The sequence below is a fragment of the Carassius carassius genome, chromosome 34 (assembly GCF_963082965.1).
Source record: "Carassius carassius chromosome 34, fCarCar2.1, whole genome shotgun sequence".
In the NCBI taxonomy this organism is placed as follows: domain Eukaryota; kingdom Metazoa; phylum Chordata; class Actinopteri; order Cypriniformes; family Cyprinidae; genus Carassius; species Carassius carassius.
Genome location: NC_081788.1, coordinates 74,102 through 96,032, shown reverse-complemented (window position 1 = coordinate 96,032; position 21,931 = coordinate 74,102). Strand labels below are relative to the sequence as shown.

Sequence of the window (21,931 nt, the reverse complement as noted above, 5' to 3'; positions counted from 1 at the left end):
ATAATTTCAACACCCTCAACATCAATTCCATGTGACAGTATTAGATTTAGAGTATGATTTCGACAATGAGTAGGTCCTGAAACATGTTGTCTAACCCCAATAGAGTTCAGAATGTCTATAAATGCTGATCCCAATGCATCTTTTTCATTATTAACATGGATATTAAAATCACCAACAATTCAAACTTTATTTGCAGCCAGCACTAACTTGGATGTAAAATCACCAAACTCTTTAATAAAGTCTGTATGGAGCCCTGGTGGCCTGTATACAGTAGCCAGTACAAACATAACAGGGGATTTATCATTAACATTTGTTTCTCTGGATAATGTTATATGAAGCACCATTACTTCAAACGAGTTATACTTGAAACCTGCCCTCTGAGAAATCCTGAAAACATTGTTATAAATTGAAGCATTACCTCCCCCCTTGCCTTTTGGACGCGGCTCATGTTTCTAACAGTAATCTTGGGGGATAGACTCATTTAAAATAATGTAATCATCAGGTTTTAACCAGGTTTCTGTCAAACAGAGCACATCTAGATTATGATCAGTGATCATATTATTTACAAAGTGCTTTTTGTAGAAAGGGACCTGATATTCAATAAGCCAAGCTTTATCATTTGTTTATCCCTATTGCAGCTGTTTTTTATTTGTTGAACCTCAATTAAATTGTTACTCTTAAATTGCTTTAGATGTTTTTTGTATTTTCTTGTTCGGGGAACAGTCACAGTCTCTGTAGTGTGATATCTAAGTGAAAGAATCTCTATGTGCTGAGAATGAACTGACTTCTGTGACGTTAAAACTGTGAACTCAATGCAAACCAACATAAGTGTTAATTTGGGTTGCAATGCATCCCTTAAAATAAGGAATTGTCCCGTATTTAAGGTAAAATGATGCATCCCATTTCAAATCAACACTAAACGCAATTTGTCCTGTATTTAACAACGGCCAACACTAAACAAATAATTATTTTGCACTGTTTATAATACTAATAGCAATTATAAACCAAATTCATAATAAGTATTAGAGAAGCTCATATGTTTTTGATTTTGTCATCTTTGTTTTCATTACGACGTAGTCTCCAGGGGCCAGTTGCATAAACTGTTTAGACTAGTCTTAAAAAAGTCATTTAATATATTTTTTTTCAAGACTGGTCATAAATTTTCTAATTCAGCTATGAAAATGTAGATTGGTTTTAGTTGTATTGGAAAATTAGGACCGATTTCGCCTTGGCAACTGCTAGTTGGTCAAAATAGTTCTTAAGACAAAGTCTTAACTTGGTGGCAAAGTTTATGTAACTGGCCCCAGATCATGTGCTATTACAGCCTTTTCACATGAGTGCAGAAGGCGGTAAATCTGCGTGGTTGAAAACATCTGGAGCTCACATCTGCCTTTTGAAAACAGAACTTTCCAGATGTAGGGCTGAATGGGAAAGTTATCAGTGTGTCTGTCCAGTAACTAATGATGAATGCGCAGTTTGTGGAGAAGCTTTCAGTTGCTCATGGTGGACTGTCTGACTTAAAGGGACATTTCACCCAAAAATTTTAATTCTGTCATTGTTTACATGCCCACAAGTTGTTCCAAACCTGTAATTATTTATGTATTCTGCTGAACATAAAAGAAGTTCCTTTTCGATACTTCACTTGTACTGCGTTTTTCCTCGATGCCATAGGATTTCAGATCTCCCTCTTGTGGCGATGACTTCTCTTCGCTGGATCTTCTTGCTGAAATGCCTTCGCCTGCTGGAACACGCTCTCTTGCCATTGAAGAGGCACCGCAGCGGACCAGTTGAGATCGCTGAACTCGCAGACTGTCGCCCGCTTCCCACTTCTCAGCGAGTCTCCTACCGCCATCCGGCACTTCTAAAAGAGCATTTCCAGCGGTTCTCACTACTCTAAAAGAGCCTCACAAACGCCGTTCTCAAAGCTGTGGCACATGCAGAGCCCCTCTGCATGACGACAACGGCCACAGTGAGTGCGTCTTTTGCCTGGGCAAACCCCCCACTGAGGCGTCTTTTACCGAGACTTCATGATCTTACTTCGAGAGCTTGAGTCTCACACCTTTGCTCTCGCGGATCGCTTTCTTCAATGAAAGCAGTCCTGCCTCTCTCGCCCTCCCATCTTCTTCCTCCCGCAAACCGACTAGGAAGAGACATAGGGGTAGAGGGGCTCAGTGCCCGGTCTTGGGTGAGCTCACGCCCACCCAGCGCCCATGTACCTCACGCTCTCCCATGAGAGAGCCATCCCCTGTCCTTGTTTCCCACCCAAAGCAGCATTCCTCAGCTGAAGCAAGTGACCTCGTCTCTTTTGGCGGATCAGAGGACGGGCCGCTTGATGACTCCATGTCACTCTCAGCTTCTGAAACGGAGGATTGGGTCTGTGATTGTGACCCCGCCCACCTTCCGTCGCTTGAGCCCATCGACGCCAAAGCTGGAATGGATGCGGAGCTGTTCCGCATCCTCTCTAAAGCCGCTGAGGAACTCGATCTCGAGTGGGCTCCACCTAAAGAGCCAACATGCAGCTGACTGGACGAGTGGTACCTGCTGGGATGCCGCCAGGTCCCCCACCAGCACGCTGCGCCATTCTTCCCTGAAGTTCATGATGAGCTGACCAAGTCGTAGTGTGCCCTAGGGTTGTGCCGATAGATGATGGTATTGTGTATCGACGATAGTCAGAGATATCGACATAAGCAGATTTCTCTGTAGATAATCAAGATGATATTAGGCTCATTTTCCTATTAATGTATTCGATTATAATAATAATAACTATTTTTATTTTTATTAGGCTGCTTATTATAATTTGGCTATCAAACTGCCCAGCAATTTCACTTCAGCACCGCATTTCTCTCTCTCTCACACACACACCACGCACGCACGAGCGCAGGAGGAGTAGAGCCTGTAGTCGCTGTAGTTGTCTGCTTTGACTCTAACTCGTTAAATCCATGAAATGAAAGAAATAGAAAACGAGGAGTTGGTGTCCCACACATTTAACCATTTCGCACTTGAGTTTAATGTATTCTAGCTGAGCCCCCGGCGTGAGTTTTTTTAGACAACCGTTATTTTAGAATGTATCGCCTTATTGTTTCCATGGTGACGCGTCATGCTTGTCATGTGACACAACACAGCCAAAATAGATCTGTATGACACATGGATCGCTTCTATTTCAGTTTTCCCGTTTTATTAAAAATGTTCCCAAAACATGCTCACTATATTATGAAATATCTGATATTCCGATTCTGAAATATGTGCAAGTAAATATATTTGGTAGTTTAAACACTTTTATATAGACCGTGTTAGTTGATCAGGTGATGGTCGCCGCCATGTTAGTTCGCCCTGAATCTGAGCTGTGGGATTAACAACAATGCACATTCATCCTCTCCTCCCGTAAAACACATAAAGTATCCGGTAAACTGGGAGAAGAGCAGAGTAAACTTTAGTTATCTACAGAATCTGTATATGATATCAATAAAAACATGTCGTCAGATTATATTTCCACAGTCATCAGCATATTTTGAAGTTGATATGTGGTGGGAGGTGTTGGCGCATTGGATAGGACACATAGCTTTGGTGTGAGAGACCCGGGTTTGAATCCACTGTGAGACACCAATGTGTCCCTGAGCAAGACACTTAATCCCTAGTCGCTCCAGAGGCGTGCGACCTCTGACATATATAGCAATTGTAAGTCGCTTTGGATAAAAGCGTCGGCTAAATGAATAAATGTAAATGAAACGCTTTGACTTGGATAACTGTCCCACACATTTAATGGCTGCTACATGGCAACGCGATCTTCTCATACATGAGAGATTAACTCTTTCTTGGCTTACAAATAAAGTAAAGACAAAATAATAACATCCATAGTGGTTCTCACGTAGTCCTTCTCTTAAAGACTGATCACTTAACTTATAACACTCACTATGAAGTGATGATGTTGAAGGACTATGTGAGCACCACTATGGATGATAAGTCGCTCTGCTGCCTTGTTATTATTATTGTCATGCACACCGCACTGTAATGTGATGCATGCAAAATGCAGTTTTGGCTGTTACAAAGTCTCCATCCACAAACAGACATGCATCGTCTGCAGATATAAGGTATTTCATTGCACTTTAACAAGTAATCTGAACGGCCTATATATGTGCAATATTTTACTAACTGAGTTAAATGTCACAGTTATGTTAGACTGCATCTGATTCTTGTTTCTGTGGCAGTGCGTCAGTCTGGTCATGAGGCACATGGTCCGGAGCGCTGTATGACTGATGCAGTAGTTCAATTCAGCTTTACTCATAATATATGAACTTAGCTGTTTTAAATACTTTATATTTAACGTGTTCGTTTATGCCCAATATTAGTGTTAAACTGCTGGACTTTAAATGAAATCTACTATTGATTTTCACTGTTGACTGATTTTGCAGAACATTTAGACTGATAACTTCCGTGCGCAGATGTGGCAGATTTGTCACAGGACGCGCGATATGACAGTTGCCCCCGACAATATATGAAGGATGACGCTCATGTCCTCCTTGCTGAAGTGATGACTCTGCTAGGGAAATGAGCCATAGAAATAGTTCCCCCCTCAGAAAGCGAATCAGGTTTCTACAGCCAATTATTTCCTCGTCCCCAAGAAAGATGGTGGTTTCAGACCCATCTCTCCCTCATGAGATGGAAGTTCAGGATGTTAACGTTGAAACAGAGCCCCCAGGACTGGTTCTTCTCACTGGATCTGAAAGTTGCTTACTTTCACATCCAGATAACCCCCCATCACAGATGATTCTTGAGATTCGCGTTTGAGGGCATGGCTTACCAATATACAATCCTTCCCATCGGGCTGTCTCTTGCTCCTCAAACTTTTACAAAGTGCATGAACGTGGTGCTTTCCCCTCTGAGACAGATGGGAATCCGTGTTCTGAATTATCTTAACGACTGGCTCACTCTGGCCCAGTCGCGAACCGATCTAGACCATCACAGATCTGTGTTCCTCAGCCATTTGGAGTGCCTAGGACTCAAGGTAAATTTTGCCAAGAGCTCACTGCTCTCCAGCCAACATGTCATGTGCCTGGGTGCAGTCTTCGACTCGGTCTGAATGAGGGCTGTAGACTTGCCAGAGCGTGCCCTGGCAATTCAGCAGCTCGTGGCTTCTGCAAGTTTTTCCAGAGGATGCTAGGGCTGATGGTTTCTGCCTCCCCAGTTTGCAGCTTGGCCTTCTACGGATGCGGCCTCTGAAATGCTGTCTGAAACTCCGGGTCTCACCTCACGCTTGGCGGCACAGCCGCTTACGCATCAGGGTCAATCAGGCCTGTTTGGCAGCCCTGAAACCTTGGACGAACCCTGTTTGGATCAGTCGTGGAGTACCCCTGCAGCAGGTTTCTCAAAGAACGGTGCTCTCGACAGATTCGTCCAACTTGGGTTGGGGCACTTTGTGCGAGGGCAGACCAGCCTTCGGCTCGTGTTGAGAGTATCTTCTTTTGTGTTCAACAGAAGAAAGAACTTTATGCAGGTTTAGAACAGCCTGGGTAAATTATGACTAATTAAATTTTTGAATGAACCATATCTTTAAAGTGACAGACACATCCATACTTCTAAAGGTATAGGCCTATTGTTTTATTAAAATTTGGATAGTCTGTTAATACTATCCTGTCAGCCCTGCCATTTTTCCGGGATTCTCCCGTATTTTATCATTCTATCCCACTGTCATCCCGTTTAAATATTTTTTTAATAAAAATATTTAATATGTTTGCTACAACCGCCTCCTATAAAACTCCTGTCATTTGTATGGCCCAAACCTCATTATATGAATTATCACAACAACAAATGCCAGGGTTGCCCAGTTGCCAGATCTTGTATGAAATACATCTTTCTTACACAATCGACACATACTGTACAACTTTACCACACATACCACCCATGTGTCCCCTGGACTTGGCAACCTACAACATTGATGAGTTCGGGAAGGAAAGGATCACTAGTAGAAATGCGACAGGACGAGAATACTTGGGTGAAAAAAAAAACGAATATACATGCAAATTGAGATATAGCTTACATTTGAAAAGGCTATGGTTTAACTGATTAATTATGAGCGCTGCAAGTTGCAAAATCAGGTGCTGCGCTGCTTTGTTTACTGGGGTTTCCAGGGAAATAGCTATATTCCTGGTGAAAAGTGAAAAAGAGAATTAATTTGCATTTTTCAATAAGCACTTCTGCTTTTTCTTTTAATTTTTTTGCAGTTTAAATTATTGTTTGATAATAATTATTTAAATTAATATGTGCTGTGCTGACAACTGCCCACAACACTGTACATTGTGGAAGTGACATTAGAATGAAAAAGCACCGCTCACGTTTTTACCTGGGAGTGTAATAATCTAGTTGTTAGTAGCATTTAATAAAAATTATCATGTCAGGTGAATGAGATTATAAATATCTAATAAAAAATGTGAATAATTTGTAAGATCAAGAGAAGAATTGGCTTTGCAGCAAACTTTTTGCACTGTGTATGTTTGTGAACTGTCTATTTTTAGGCATGGCCTCTTTTTTGTTCATTTCTAATTCCATTCCATCTCTTGCACCAAATTCAATTTTTTTTCCTTTTCTTTCTCTCTTTTCATATTATCTTTCCTTTCAAGGTCAAACCCAGTCAAATTACTGATATTTTTTTCAGTGCCACTATCTCTCAATCCCACATCCACAATCAGAACATTATATCAATCAGACTGATTAATCTGCAATTCCATATTTTTGTCATCAGGTGCTTATTAAGCAGTGGCAGCAGTGGCTGATTAATAGAAATGTGTCTGTTCCAAAATCTAACATCACTTTGTCAATGGAAAGTGTACATCTACCCAGGGGCATAGATTACGCAGGGGACACAGGGGACGTGCCCCCCCCCCCACACACACACTTTTAATATCATGGAAATTCGTCCCCTAATATGGACAGAAAAACAAAAACTTTTGGAAAAACGCAGACATTAAACATACGATTGTGACAACATATGTTTTTCAAGTCATCTCCAGCAGGTGATAAATAAAGTATATGAACAATGCAGTGCTAATTGACATAGCATTTATTACAGTATAGAAACTATTCTGCCTTATTGTGTCATAAAAAAAGTGTTTGTACTATATTAACAAATTATTATTTGTTATTGTCCAGCAGTTATAGATTTCTAAGCCAATTAAAAGCTAGAAATTAGAGAAATATTTAAGTTGCCTATAGTATCCAAGTCTCTTCTGTTCACCAAGCCTGCATTTAGTTGATCCAAAGTACAGCAAAACAGTGAAATTTTGAAATATTTTTACTGGCCTATTTAAAACTGTTTTCTATTTGAATACATTTCAAAATCGAATTTATTGAGATTGCAAAGCTGAATTTTAAGCATCATTACTCCAGTCACACGATCCTTCAGAAATTATTCTGATTTGCTGCTCAAAATTATTATTATTTTTTTATGATAATGTTGAAAACAGCTGAGTAGAATTTTTTCAGGTTTCTTTGATGAATAGAAAATTCATAAGAACAGCATGTATCTGAAATAGATATATTTTGTAAAATTATGTCTTTATCATCACTTTTGATTAATTTAAAGAGTCCTTGCTAAATAAGAGTATTAATTTCTATAAATTATTTTCCAAAAAATAAATTTATACTAAGCTTTTGAATGATATAGTGTATAATGTTGCAAAACCTTTTTATTTCACATAAATGCTGATCTTTGGATCCTTCTATTCATCAAATACTGTAAAAAAAATAACTCATCTGTTTTAACTATTGATAATCAGCAAATCAGCATATTAGAATGATTTCTGAAGGATGTGACACTGAAGACTGGATTAATGATGCTGAAAATGAAGCTTTGATTACAGGAATAAATTACATTGTAAAATATATTCAAATAGAAAACAGTTATTTTAAATAGTAAAAATATTTCACAATATTACTGCTTTTGCTGTTCTTTGGATCAAATAAATTCAGGCTTGGTGAGCAGAAGAGACTTCTTTATATATATATATATATATATATATATATACACACAGTGGGTACGGAAATTATTCAGACCCCCTTAAATTTGTCACTCTGTTATATTGCAGCCATTTGCTAAAATCATTTAAGTAATTATTTTCCCTCATTAATGTACACACAGCACCCCATATTGACAGAAAAACACAGAATTGTTGACATTTTTGCAGAAAAACTGAAATATCACATGGTCCTAAGTATTCAGACCCTGTGCTGTGACAATCATATATTTAACTCAGGTGCTGTCCATTTCTTCTGATCATCCTTGAGATGGTTCTACACCTTCATTTGAGTCCAGCTGTGTTTGATTATACTGATTGGACTTGATTAGGAAAGCCACACACCTGTCTATATAAGAGCTTACAGCTCACGGTGCAGGTCAGAGCAAATGAGAATCATGAGGTCAAAGGAACGGCCTGAAGAGCTCAGAGACAGAATTGTGGCAAGGCACAGATCTGGCCAAGGTTACAAAAACATTTCTGCTGCACTTAAGGTTCCTAAGAGCACAGTGGTCTCCATAATCATTAAAAGGAAGATGTTTGGGATGATCAGAACCCTTCCTAGAGCTGGCCGTCCGACCAAACTGAGCTATCGGGGAGAAGAGCCTTGGTGAGAGAGGTAAAGAAGAACCCAAAGATCACTGTGGCTGAGCTCCAGAGATGCAGTCGGGAGATGGGAGAAAGTTGTAGAAAGTCACCCATCACTGCAGCCCTCCACCAGTCGGGGCTTTATGGCAGAGTGAACCGACGGAAGCCTCTCCTCAGTGCAAGACACATGAAAGCCCCCATGGAGTTTGCTAAAAAAACAGCTGAAGCACTCTGGTCTGATGAGACCAAGATAGAACTTTTTGGCCTTGATTCTAAGCGGTATGTGTGGAGAACACCCGGCACTGGTCATCACCTGTCCAATACAGTCCCAACAGTGAAGCATGGTGTGGGGGGGTTTTCAGCTGCAGGGACAGGACGACTGGTTGCAATCGAGGGAAAGATGAATGCGGCCAAGTACAGGGATATCCTGGACAAAAACCTTTTCCAGAGAGCTCAGGACCTCAGACTGGGCCAAAGGTTCACCTCCCAACCAGACAATGACCCTAAACACACAGCTAAAATAACAAAGGAGTGGCTTCACAACAACTCCGTGACTGTTCTTGAATAGCCCTGACTTAAACCCAATCGAGCATCTCTGGAGAGACATGAAAATGGCTGTCCACCAACGTTTACATCCCACCTGACAGAACTGGAGAGGATCTGCGAGGAGGAATGGCAGAGGATCCCCAGATCCAGGAGTGGAAAACTTGTTGCATCTTTCCCAAAAAGACTCATGGCTGTATTAGATCAAAAGGTGCTTCTACTAAATACTGAGCAAAGGGTCTGAATACTTAGGACCATGTGATATTTCAGTTTTTCTTTTTTAATAAATCTGCAAAAATGTCAACAATTCTGTGTTTTTCTGTCAATATGGGGTGCTGTGTGTACATTAATCAGGAAAAAAATGAACTTAAATGATTTTAGCAAATGTCTGCAATATAAAAAAGAGTGAGGGGGTCTGAATACTTTCCGTACCCACTGTATATATATATATATATATATATATATATATATATATATATTATTGTAGTGTTGGAAGTGTGGCACGGTCCTGTATATCATTTGCCTTGGATATCTCCCTTTGTGTTCCACTGTAAAAAAATGTTTTAATAAAATTAAAATAATGCTAGGTTGAAATAACATGACAATTGATAAATTATGACTACAGATTTTTTAGTTAACTAGTCATGCAGAGTAAATGAATTTCTTTGTCTCTCAGAAGTTGGAAAGGAAGGACAGTCAAGGCAGCTCTCAGCACAGCATATGCAGTCACCGGAGCACACACACAGACTCGCCCAGCCGCCCGGAGCCCATAGTGCCCACTGACACTCTGGGGGGCCCTCCACCCCTGCCACCTCCTCCCACCCAGCCGCTGCCCGTCCTTCCCCCCTTTGACATCTCTGCAGCCAACGGGACAATCCAGAAGAAACCGGACCCCTTCAAGATCTGGGCACAGTCAAGGAGCATGTACGAGAGCCGTGGTGAGTAGTCCGGCTTCATTTCCACACATCTTACGACTGAGTGTGTGGCACTGTTTGAAAATTCTGTTATCTACTCACCCTCCAATTGTTCCAAAATTGTATGAGTTTATTTCTTCTGTAGAACACTGTAGGCACCGTTGACTTCCATAGTATTATTTTTTTCACTAATATGGAAGTCAGTGGTGCCGAGGGTAAGTAAATGATGACAGAATTGTAATTCTGACTACGCCTTTAACTACCTAATTCCATAACATAGTAAAAGAATGTCTATCTCTGCTTACTTTAGATTTAATGGCAAATTTTAAGGCCATATAACATTTTTTTCCCATTACATTTAAGATTTGTATGTTGATCCAAGAAATGTTGTTCTTTTGTGTTATTTTACTTCTTACATTTTGACTGCATGTAAAATAATCAATTAAGCTCTGCAGTTTATCTGAGAATCTTTTGCTATATTCTTCCAGTGATTTTCCTAAAAGCACTGTCTCCCAACTGATGCTCTGAACAGCACTTTTAAACTTATCCTGCATATTTTTGGGGATATTTGAAGATTCCTGATCATAGACAAACAGAGTGAAACATTTATTGGTTAGCTTCCTGGCTATCAAGATCCAGTCAGCATATTAAAGGATTTAATGATTAATTTTGGTCTATTGCTAAATATCCTCAAAATTAGTAGATCGGAATGTGTGTGGGTGGAGGTTGGCTGTGGATATATAGTTTAATTAACTAGTTGCTGATGGTTGCCACCTTATCAGTGAAGTAGTTGGCAAAGGCAAGAGAAGGTAGGGAGGGTGGTTAGAGAAATGTGGGTACAAAGTTGTTGTCAGTGATACAGTTATGTATGAGGTAGAGGAGCAGTTAGAAGAGAGAGGATTACATTTCCAAGTGTTTGAAATGAGCAAAGCTGTCCCATACCCCACCCAGCTGGACCAGAAGCATTGGACAGAAGAGAGTAGAAAATGATGAAAAATGTGCCATGTTGACTGCTCTGTTTCAACCAAAGCCAAAACAGTTGTTTGCTAGTAAGACTTGCTTGAGGTAAACAACAGAGATGAACTGATGGCACATGGTAAGAGCATAAAAGAAGAACAAGAGAAAAGATTAGTGTAGGACAAAGGAAACTAGTTGTACAAACCTGTAGTTATGTCAAACAGTAGAGCCATGATGTTAGTAATGCCAAGATCATGGGATCGAGTATCACAAATGCATGATTTGCATGACTTTGTGTTTCAGTGTTTACAATTACTTGCATAGTGATTTACGGTACCTATAGTAAATTCAGTATAATAAATTTGTAATGAACATTGGGGTACAGGAAAAAAGCAGTTACACATGACTATAGAGTATTTGAAGAGCAAGACTCCATGTTAGCACACTGCATTCTGGTGCCCTACGGATGACATATATTGCATTAAATTGAACCCCCAGCATTCTTTATGTGTAACGTGTATGACTGTAGTTCTGAAGGTTATGCCAGTATGATTTGAGGATGTACTGCAGTTGATGTCCTTGAACACACAGGCCGGTTTGGTGCCAGATTGTTGGGTGACTCCTGAAGGCTCCCACTCATAGTGCCACTTCCCTGTCAGTCCTGTTCAGAATCAGAATCAGAAAGAGCTTTATTGCCAAGTATGCTAGCGCATACAAGGAAATTGTTTTAGTGACATAAGCTTCCAGTGCACAGAGACATAGATAGTGGCTATAGATGATAATGGAATAGAATACAGTGAGATGCATGGATGTACTAGGATGGAGGTGGTAACAAATAAATATAAGGTTATTGCATATTTTTATTGCATAAGTGGGGAACATTTAACTGTTAATGAGGTAGTTTGCCTGGGAGAAGAAACTAGCTTATGTCTGGCTGTTCTTGTATTTGTGGTTCTGAAGCACCAGCCAGATGGCAGAAGTTAAACTAGGGGTTAACTTGGATGTGAGGGATCCTGAGTGATTTTCTGAGCCCCTTTCATCACTCTGGATGTATACAGTTCTTGAAGGGTGGGCACCAATAATCCTTTCAGCAGTCCGAACTGTTCTCTGTAGTCTTCTGATGTCAGATTTTGTAGCTGAATAAAACCAGACAGTTATTGAAGTACACAGAACAAACTCAATGACAAATGGCTGAGTAGAACTGTTTCAGCATCTCCTGTGGCAGGTTAAACTTCCTCAGCTGGTGAAGGATGTGCAACCTTTGTAACCTTTTGCCTTTTTAACAATGGGGTCAACGTGATTGTCCCAATGGTCCTGAGAGATGGTGGTTCCTAGTAATCTGAATGATTCCACTGCTGCCATAGTGATGTCTATTCATTTCAAATCAAGTTTATTTGTATAGCGCTTTTTACAATACAAATCGTTACAAAGCAACTTTACAGAAAATGATGTTTCTACTAGTGTTGCACGGTGCACCGATACTTCAAAAGTATCGCGATTCTCGGAAATTAAAAACGTCATGATTCGCACGCTTCCAGTGCCTCCCTATGGACGTCTGTGTTTTTCTCCACACGCAAGCAGCAAAAAAGCACTACAGCGAGATGGCTGCATTAGAGGCTTTACTAAACTGATTTGGCTTTACTAAAATGTGTGCATAATCACATTAAATAGTTTAAATAAGTTGTTCAGATGAACAAAGCACGAGGTTTTCTTGCATAATTAACATTTTAATTGTTTGGTCAGACAGTTCATATATAATATTCACATTAATCGGGGATTAAACGTGGAGTTATGTTCTGTATGTTAAATATGAATACGAGCGTATCTGCACAGCATCTATAACTGCGCTTTGTATCTGCTGATTGCTGATCGAGATTTACATGCTTGGCTCACTGACCCTGTATACTCTCATTCATTTCGTTCATAAACGAGATGTATCAGTTCATTCAACTCGTTCACGAATGAGAAGATCTCTTGATCTCATTCAGTTCGTTCACTACATTCAACAAATCACATGCTCCGTCACATCTTGAGTAACTCTTTGACAGGATGAAACAGTTCACAGAGCTGTTCACGAGCTGCGCATGCGCTGCTAATAGCGCCGCTATGGAGGGAGGAACTTCAGTGAACGAGAAATATAAGTCAGTGGGTTGCCTGAACGAGAACGATTCGTTCACCTAAAAGATTCGTTCACGGACGAATGATCACTAGTGCAATTTCATATAGCCTATATAAAATATTTGGAATATATATTTTCATATTTTATTAGGTTCTTTGATAAGGCTACAATACGAAGGTCTAAGTAGCAACGTATCTTCCATGATGTCCCCGATGCGCGGGTCGGGGTGGGTAAAGAAATTTTACTTTATTTGCGGGCTGGGGCGGGCCAAATCATTTCATAAAAGCGGGACCTGCGGGTTGGAAAAAAACCCGACCCGCACGTCACTAGGCTGCATGTGCCAGCACAAGTGATACTGTGGCCGCCGGTCCACGACCGATAGAAAAAGATGACGCTCATTAAAGCTCACTGGCTGAGTTTTCTCCTCTGAAAGAAAAGGTTGAACAACTGACAGAATAAGTTACAATATCTGAGATATTGCTGCTAAATTTTATTAGCTTTTTATAATGATAATGATTTAGTAATGATAATTTGTAACTGATACAGAACTTAATAGGTAGCCAGTGCAGAGACTGTAAAATTGGGGTAATATGGTCATATTTTCTTGACCTTTTTTCAAGATAACATGTTTCGTAGCTTGGCAATGTTTCTAAGATGGAAGAACGCAGTTTTTGTAACATGGGAAATATGATTTTCAAAAGACAAGTTGCTGTCCAATATAACACCCAGATTTCTGACTGTAGAGGAAGTAACAGTACATCCGTCTAGTTGCAGATTGTAATCTACAAGATTCTGTGTAGTGTTTCTTGTTCCAATAATTAATATCTCTGTCTTATCCGAATTTAATTGGAGAAAATTATTTGTCATCCAATCTTTTACATTTTTAACACACTCTGTTAGCTTGGATAATTTAGAAGTTTCATCTGGTCTTGTTGAGATATATAGCTGAGTATCATTAGCATAACAGTGGAAGCTAATTCTGTATTTTCTAATAATATTACCAAGGGGCAACATATATATTGAAAATAGAAGGAAACCTAGGACTGATCCTTGTGGCACTCCATATTTTACTGATGATAAATGAGATGACTCCCCATTTAAGTAAACAAAATGGTAGCGATCGGACAGGTAAGATCTAAACCATCTTAGAGCCTGCCCTTGAATACCTGTATAGTTTTGTAATCGATCTATGAGTATGTCATGATCTATGGTGTCGAACGCAGCACTAAGATCAAGTAAGACTAGAAATGAGATGCAGCCTTGATCTGACGCAAGAAGCAGGTCATTTGTAATTTTAACAAGTGCAGTTTCTGTGCTATGGTGGGGCCTGAAACCTGACTGAAATTCTTCATACAGATCATTTTTATGCAGGAAGGTGCTCAATTGAGCAGACACAACTTTTTCTAAAATTTTAGACATAAATGGAAGATTTGAAATAGGCCTATAATTTGCCAGTACACTAGGATCTAGTTTTGGTTTCTTAATAAGAGGCTTGATAACCACCAGCTTGAATGGTTTTGGGACGGGACCTAAAGATAACGACAAGTTAATGATATTGAGAAGCGGTTCTTCAGCTACAGGTAACAGCTCTTTTAGCAATTTAGTGGGTACAGGATCTAATAAACATGTTGTTGGTTTAGATACAGTGATAAGTTGTAAAGCATACTATAGTTGTAAAGCACTGCAGTTTATCTTTGGGTGCGATGGATGAAACTGAAGTGTTAAGACACCGTAGAATCTACATTTGCTATTGTATTTCTAATGTTATCTATTTTATCAGTGAAGAAATTCATAAAGTCATTACTATTAAACGTTGGTGGAATATTTGAATCAGGTGGCGTCTGGTTATTTGTTAATTTAGCCACTGTGCTAAATAAAAACCTTGGATTGTTTTGGTTATTTTCAATGAGTTTGTGTATATGCTCTGCCCTAGCAGTTTTAGAGCCTGTCTATAGCTAGACATACTGTTTTTCCATGCAATTCTAAAAACTTCCAAGTTAGTTTTTCTCCATTTGCGTTCAAGACTACTTGAACGCAAAGAGTTACTTTCTTGAGAGAGTGAGTATTACTGTTATACCATGGCACAGTACGTTTTTCTCTAACCTTTTTCAATTTGATGGGGGCAACAGCTTCTAATGTATTAGAGAAAATAGTGCCCATGTTGTCAGTCATTTTGTCTAATTCATGTGTATTTTTGGGTACAAATAGCAGTTGAGATAGATCAGGCAGGTTATTTGCGAATCTGTCTTTGGTGGCTGGAACAATAGTTCTGCCCAGACGGTAAAGCTGAGACATATAGTTAATATCAGTTATACGCAGACTGCACGGAACAAGGAAATGGTCGGTAAAATCATCATATTGAGGTACGATATCTATAGCAGTAAGATCGATTCCATGCGATATAATTAGATCTAGTGTATGATTAAAACGATGAGTGGGCCTGGTGACATTTTGCTTGACTCCAAAGGAGTTTATTAGGTCAGTAAACGCCTAAGTAAAAGTCCTAATGTATCATTTGCATTATCAACGTGAATATTAAAATCTCCCATGATTAGCACCTTATCAACTGTAACTAGAAGGTCTGAGAGGAAATCTGCAAATTCTTTTAGGAATTCTGTATACGGCCCTGGTGGTCTATACACAGTAGCCAGAGCAAGAGATACATTAGACTTCTTTTGCATGTCTGACAGTGTAACATTTAGCAGAAGTATTTCAAAAGAGTTAAACCTGTATCCTGTTTTCTGGGTAACATTGAGAATATCACTATATATTGTTGACCAGTCTGATGGGGCTCATGCTTATAACAGTAGTTTGGTGGAGTGGACTCATTTAGACCAAAATAATCATTTGGATTTAGCCAGGTTTCAGTCAAGCAGAGTACATCAAAACTATTATCTGTGATCATTTCATTTACAATAACTGCTTTGGGTGTGAGTGATCTAATATTCATCATCCCAAACTTAAAAAATTGTTTTTGTTCATTTACTTTACATGTTTCTGGTTTAATCATGATAAGATTTTATTAAATTTATATTTTGACCTCACTATTCGGGGAACAGACACAGTCTTAATAGATTTTACAGCGCAAGTACTTTTATCATTTAAGCGGGTGGAACAAATGTCATCGTAATATTTATTTGAGAATTGTCTCACTAGTCACATGGAGCGAAGTGTCCTGGAGATGTTATCAGAGAGCAGCTCCGCTCCGACTCTGCTGGGGTGCAGGCCATTCAATTCAATTCAATTCAATTCAAGTTTATTTGTATAGCGCTTTTTACAATACAAATCGTTACAAAGCAACTTTACAGAAAATTATGTTTCTACAATATTTAGTAGTAGCTAGAAGTTTGTGCACGTTTGACAGGATTTTAGAAAAAATAAAAAATAATAATAATAATACAAGACGTAGTCAGCTAGACGATGAACTATCAATATTATTAATTAATAGTAATTATATGATGCAGTCACACATGTAGCAATAATTGTTAGTTCTGTTTGTTGATTCAAGGTTACGATCATCTGGGGTCCTCTGAGGGTCAGCATCATCTCTTCTCAGGTGTTCTGGATCCAGACTGGAGCTTGTGTAAATCCTAGTAACCACGGGATGAAGATCCCAGCAGAAACAGAGAAACAGATAGAGACATCATTAGCATAGCTGCTGATCCAACAAAGTAAAATTAGTTTAACCCAAGCTAAAGAATAAAAATGCAGATGCAACTACACTCACAATTTAAGAGATACATGATTCGAATGCTTGGCGAAAGAGATGCGTTTTTAATCTAGATTTAAACAGAAAGAGTGTGTCTGAACCCCGAACATTATCAGGAAGGCTATTCCAGAGTTTGGGAGCCACATGTGAAAAAGCTCTACCTCCTTTAGTGGACTTTGCTATCCTAGGAACTACCAAAAGTCCAGCGTTTTGTGACCTTAGGGTGCGTGATGGGTTGTAGCGTGGTAGAAGGCTAGTTAGGTACGCAGGAGCTAAACCATTTAGGGCCTTATAGGTAAGTAATGATAATTTGTAACTGATACGGAACTTAACAGGTAGCCAGTGCAGAGACTGTAAAATTGGGATAATATGATCATATTTTCTTGACCTCGTAAGGACTCTAGCTGCTGCATTTTGGACGACCTGTAGCTTGTTAATTGAAGAAGCAGGACAACCACCTAGAAGTGCATTACAATTGTCCAGTATAGAGGTCATAAATGCATGAACTAGCTTTTCTGCATCAGAAACAGATAACATGTTTTGTAGCTTGGCAATGTTTCTAAGATGGAAGAATGCAGAGATGCAGCCATCAGTGCGAAACAGCCTAGGACGCTCCCAGAAAAGATTCCAGTTATTAACAAATAGCAGTTTCTGTTCTTTACACCATGACAACAACCATTCATTTAAAGTAAAAAGTGTTCTGAACCTTTCGTGTCCTCGTCCATACGTGGGCAGTGGTCCTGACACGATGATCACCGCCGTCACCGCGGGCGTCGTGCTGCGAACCGTCTCGATCAGGCTGCTGAAGTCCCGCTGAAGTTCAGCGTCTCCGTCTACTGCAGCGTGGTGTCGTTAACCCCGGCGTGAAGCACGACCGCTCTGGGGCTCTCGAAGACAGGGGGAGAAGTCGTCGCTCGAACATGTCCTCACCTGCAATCAAAGGTAGACATTCATCCGCCATTAAAGCAAGAAACAGTGAGTACTGCAATGGTAATGTGTGTGAATAGAGTATTAGCAATGTAAGCGCGTTTAGCAACAACCACGCTGTTGATGCTAATAGCGGACCCAGGAGATCAAAATAAAACTAGTGATAACGAGGCGCTCTGATTGTTTTGTTGTAGAATACAATAGAGGATATATTCACGTTATATAAACGGAAACAATGGTTTATAAAATGGATTTTTAAGTTAAAAATAGTCAATGAAAAGAATATAGTGACTGAGCTCAAACGCAGTACAGACGCCAACAACAAACAGGAAGTGATGTATCACAAGTCTATGATGGTGAGTGGGGGGAGTGCAGGGGGGTTTCTCCTAAAGTCCACTATCATTTCCACTGTTTTGAGTGTGTTAAGTTTCAGGTTGTTAAGACTACACCAGACAGCCAGCTGCTCAACCCATTGTCTGTAAGCAGATTTGTAATCGTCCTGGATGAGACCTTTTCACAATGACTTCATGACGAAAGATGTTAGACTCATAGGTCTGTAGTCATTAAGTCCTGTTATCTTGTTTTTTTTTTTTTTTTGGAACAGGGTTGATTGTGGAACGTTTGAAGCAGGAAGGGACTCGGGGCCAGCTGGTCAGCGCAGGTTATCAGACAGGCTGGCGTAACACCATCTGAGCCTGGTGCCTTTTTTCTTCTGTTCTTCCTGAAGACCTGGCGCACATCATCCTTACTGATTTGAAGTGCGTGTGTGTGTGTGGGGGGGGGGGGGGGTTACAGGAGGTGTTAACGGTTGTGTAGGGAGATGGTCAGAATGGATGTAGGGGGTTTCAAATCTACAATGAAACTCATTCAGGTCATTAGCAAGTTGTTGATTTACCTCAGTGCAGGGTGGATGATGCCTTGAACTGATCTTCCAACTTTTTAGCATAGGTCCTTTTAGCCACTCTAATTTATTTATTCAGAGTTAGGGTTAGGGTTAAATTTATTCAGAGTTCCTGGCCAGTTTGAATGAGACTCTGTCCCCATTTCTGTATGCATCATCTTTGGCCTGACAGATGAAAAGATGTCAGATGAGTTTTTGGAGTAAACAATGGCTTATCATTGTTAAATGTTAAATAAGTCCTGGTAGGAATGCATATATCCTCACAGAAACTATTAGAGGATGTTGCAGTCTCTGTGAGTTCGTCCAGATCGGTGGTAGCAGCTTCAAAAACACTCCAATCAGTGCGGTCGAAACAGGCTTTTAAAGCCCACTCTGTTTTGTTGGTCCAGTTCTTTACAGTCTTCACTACAGGTTTAGCAGATTTAAGTTTTTGCCTGTAGATTGGTATAAACCAGGCAGTGATCAGAGAGCCCCAAAGCTGCTTGTGGAACAGAGTGATATGCATCCTTTATTGCTGTGTAACAGTGTTCAAATATATTACTGTCTCTGGTGGGACTTGTAACATGATGTCTGTATTTTGGTAGTTCATGGGAGAGATTTGCTTTATTAAAGTCCCCAAGTTCTGTCTCTGTGATCTGATCACCAAGTTTCTGTAAAGCTGAGGTCATGTGCGATTGTCAAGGAATGTAAACACTCATAAGAATGAACGAGTGAAACTCCTGCGGTGAATAGAACAGCTTGCAGTTAATGAAGAGTGTTTCTAGAACATCCTCTTTAACACTATTACATCTGTACACCATATTTCACTGATGTAAAAGCATGTCCCGCCACCATATATTTCCCCATTGATTCTGTGTCGCGATCTGCTCTAAACAGCTGAAAGTCGGGCAGATGGAGAGTGCTGTCCAGAAGGGCGTCATTCAGCCAGGTTTCCGTGAAACACACAGCAGCAGAGTTTGAGAAATCTGTATTTGTCTGGAAGAGCAGAAAAAGTTTGTCAATTTTTTTTGGGTAGAGAGCAGACATTTGTCAGATGGACGCTAGGTAACAACATTCGAAATCGATGCTTCCTGAGCTTGCTGGCTCACTTCCCCCATCTGCGCGTCCTGTGCTTGATCAGTGCCGCTGCTCCGCCGACAACAGCTTTCAGCAAAACATGAGAATAATCAAAAACTGGTAGGAGGTTTTGTGGTGTGTTCTGCCGAATGTTCAATAGTCCATCCCTGGTGAAACTGATTGAGTATGAAAAACAAAAAACAGGAAAAATGAACTAAAACACTAAAACAAGTGGAGAGTGAAGATCCTCGTCTGCCATTTGCGGCACCATCAGTCATTATTGAGAAATGTGTGTACATTTTTGTATTAAAAATGTATCTTTTGTAAAGCTGAGCTTTGTGAAATTATATGTGCTTTTTAACAATAGAAGTCTTAAAACTGGTAGGGAGTTTGCAATGTATTTGCATTGCAATATGTATCTTCTTTGTAATAATTTACTTGGAGACATGCTAGCAAATAAACTGATTTATTTATTTATTTATTTTCAGTGGCAGACTCTCAAGAACAAGACATTTTTCTTTGGAGGAAAGACACAGGCTTTGGTTTTCGGATCCTGGGGGGAAATGAGCCCGGAGAACCGGTGAGTCAGAGAACACAAATACACAAACACACACACACACACACATGCAAATATACATGCATCCTTCTGTCGGCAACCATAAGAACTGTAACTGATACTGAAGTCTGTCCCAATCACTCGAGTGTGATATGGAGAACAGGATCCATTTATAAGAGAAACACAGTGAGGCAGTGATGTACATGAACTGGCTTATGTCACTGTCTACAGCCTGCAAGAGCTGTCTTGCTTACCAGTGTTCTTCACATGAAATGTATGGCAGATCTACATAGGGCACATAGTGAAGTATGGCTCAGCGGATGAGGACGGCCGTCTGCGCTCTGGAGACGAGCTCATCTGTGTCGATGGCACGGCGGTGGTGGAAAAGTCTCATCAGCTGGTGGTGCAGCTCATGCAGCAGGCAGCTAAACAGGGTCACGTCAACCTCACCATCCGCCGCAAAACTGCTTATGGAGGTACACAGTTTTTCTAGTTTGATTTTACATTTTCATGAAGTTTTTGTAGTTGTTGCTGTTTTTGTATTTCTATTTCATTTTTCATCACTTAACACTACAGCACATTAGAGTGTGACATGCTTAAAATCCTGCCAACCTTTTCCACATTTCCAGGTTTCTTAGCAGCAGAAGTCGTCATAGTTGAGTAAACTTCTATAGCAGTGAATGGGAGACTACCACTAATATATTTTTGCCTTCCCATTTACTCAAATATCAAAAGAAAAACAGCATGATATTGTTCTGATGACTTTCTCGCAAAAAAAATTAGAGCAGTCAGAAGAGACAACAATGTCAAATTTACTGTCACTCCCAAAGATGCTGAATTAGAAACACCCTCGCATAAGCATTAACTAAGTTTTTGTAATATGATGAAAAAGTAATATAATACAAAGTAGAATTTATAAATGTACATACATTTTTTATGAATGATTTACAATGTTGATGACTGTTAAAGGGTTAGTTCACCCAATAATCAAAATTATGTCATTAATAACTTACCCTCATGTCGTTCCAAACCCGTGAGACCTCCGTTTATCTTCAGAACACAGTTAAAGATATTTTAGGGCTGAACGATATGGACAAAATTTCATATCTCGATTTTCATGCCAGATATCTAGATATCGATACAATACGATATGACTATGGGTTCGGTGAAAACCAAGCATTTCTCAGAAAAATAAAAAGATCATAATACAAAAAAATTTGGAAAGTATAGTTTTATTTTTAAGAACAAATTATCAACATTAACATAAATTACCAAAAAATAAATTACAAATCAAACCTTTTACTGCAGCTCTGCTTTAACAATAAATAACAAATGCAGCAGCTGGTGGAACATTGAAAGTGCATTGAAGTGCAACAACATTTATATTCTTCAAAAGATCACATAACTGTATGCAGAAAATGCATTTGCTACTAACAGAACAGAGGTAGTTACAGACAGCACAACTTCTACAGATTATTTGCAAGGAACACTAGCTTGTTAACCATGTCTGGCTTCAGACAGGACCTCTGACAACTCACAATGTTGCCTGATGCACTAAAAATTCTCTCTGAGGGAGAGCTGGTGGCCTGCATGCACAATTATTTTCTTGCCATGTTGCTGAGCCGGGGAAAGTTGACTTTGTGAGTTAATCTCCA

General features: G+C 39.7%; 1 protein-coding gene across 8 annotated transcripts in view; it reads left to right on the top strand.

Annotated features, from left to right (window-relative positions):
• The window catches only part of LOC132115292 (membrane-associated guanylate kinase, WW and PDZ domain-containing protein 1-like), a 219,212-nt gene that overhangs the window by 166,966 nt on the left and 30,315 nt on the right, over positions 1-21,931 (top strand). For all 8 annotated transcript variants that reach the window (XM_059523668.1, XM_059523667.1, XM_059523669.1 and 5 more), the window contains exons 14-16: positions 9,814-10,075; positions 20,209-20,300; positions 20,560-20,752. In XM_059523668.1, the coding sequence (XP_059379651.1) occupies positions 9,814-10,075; positions 20,209-20,300; positions 20,560-20,752 (547 nt within the window). The remainder of the gene's footprint in view (positions 1-9,813; positions 10,076-20,208; positions 20,301-20,559; positions 20,753-21,931) is intronic.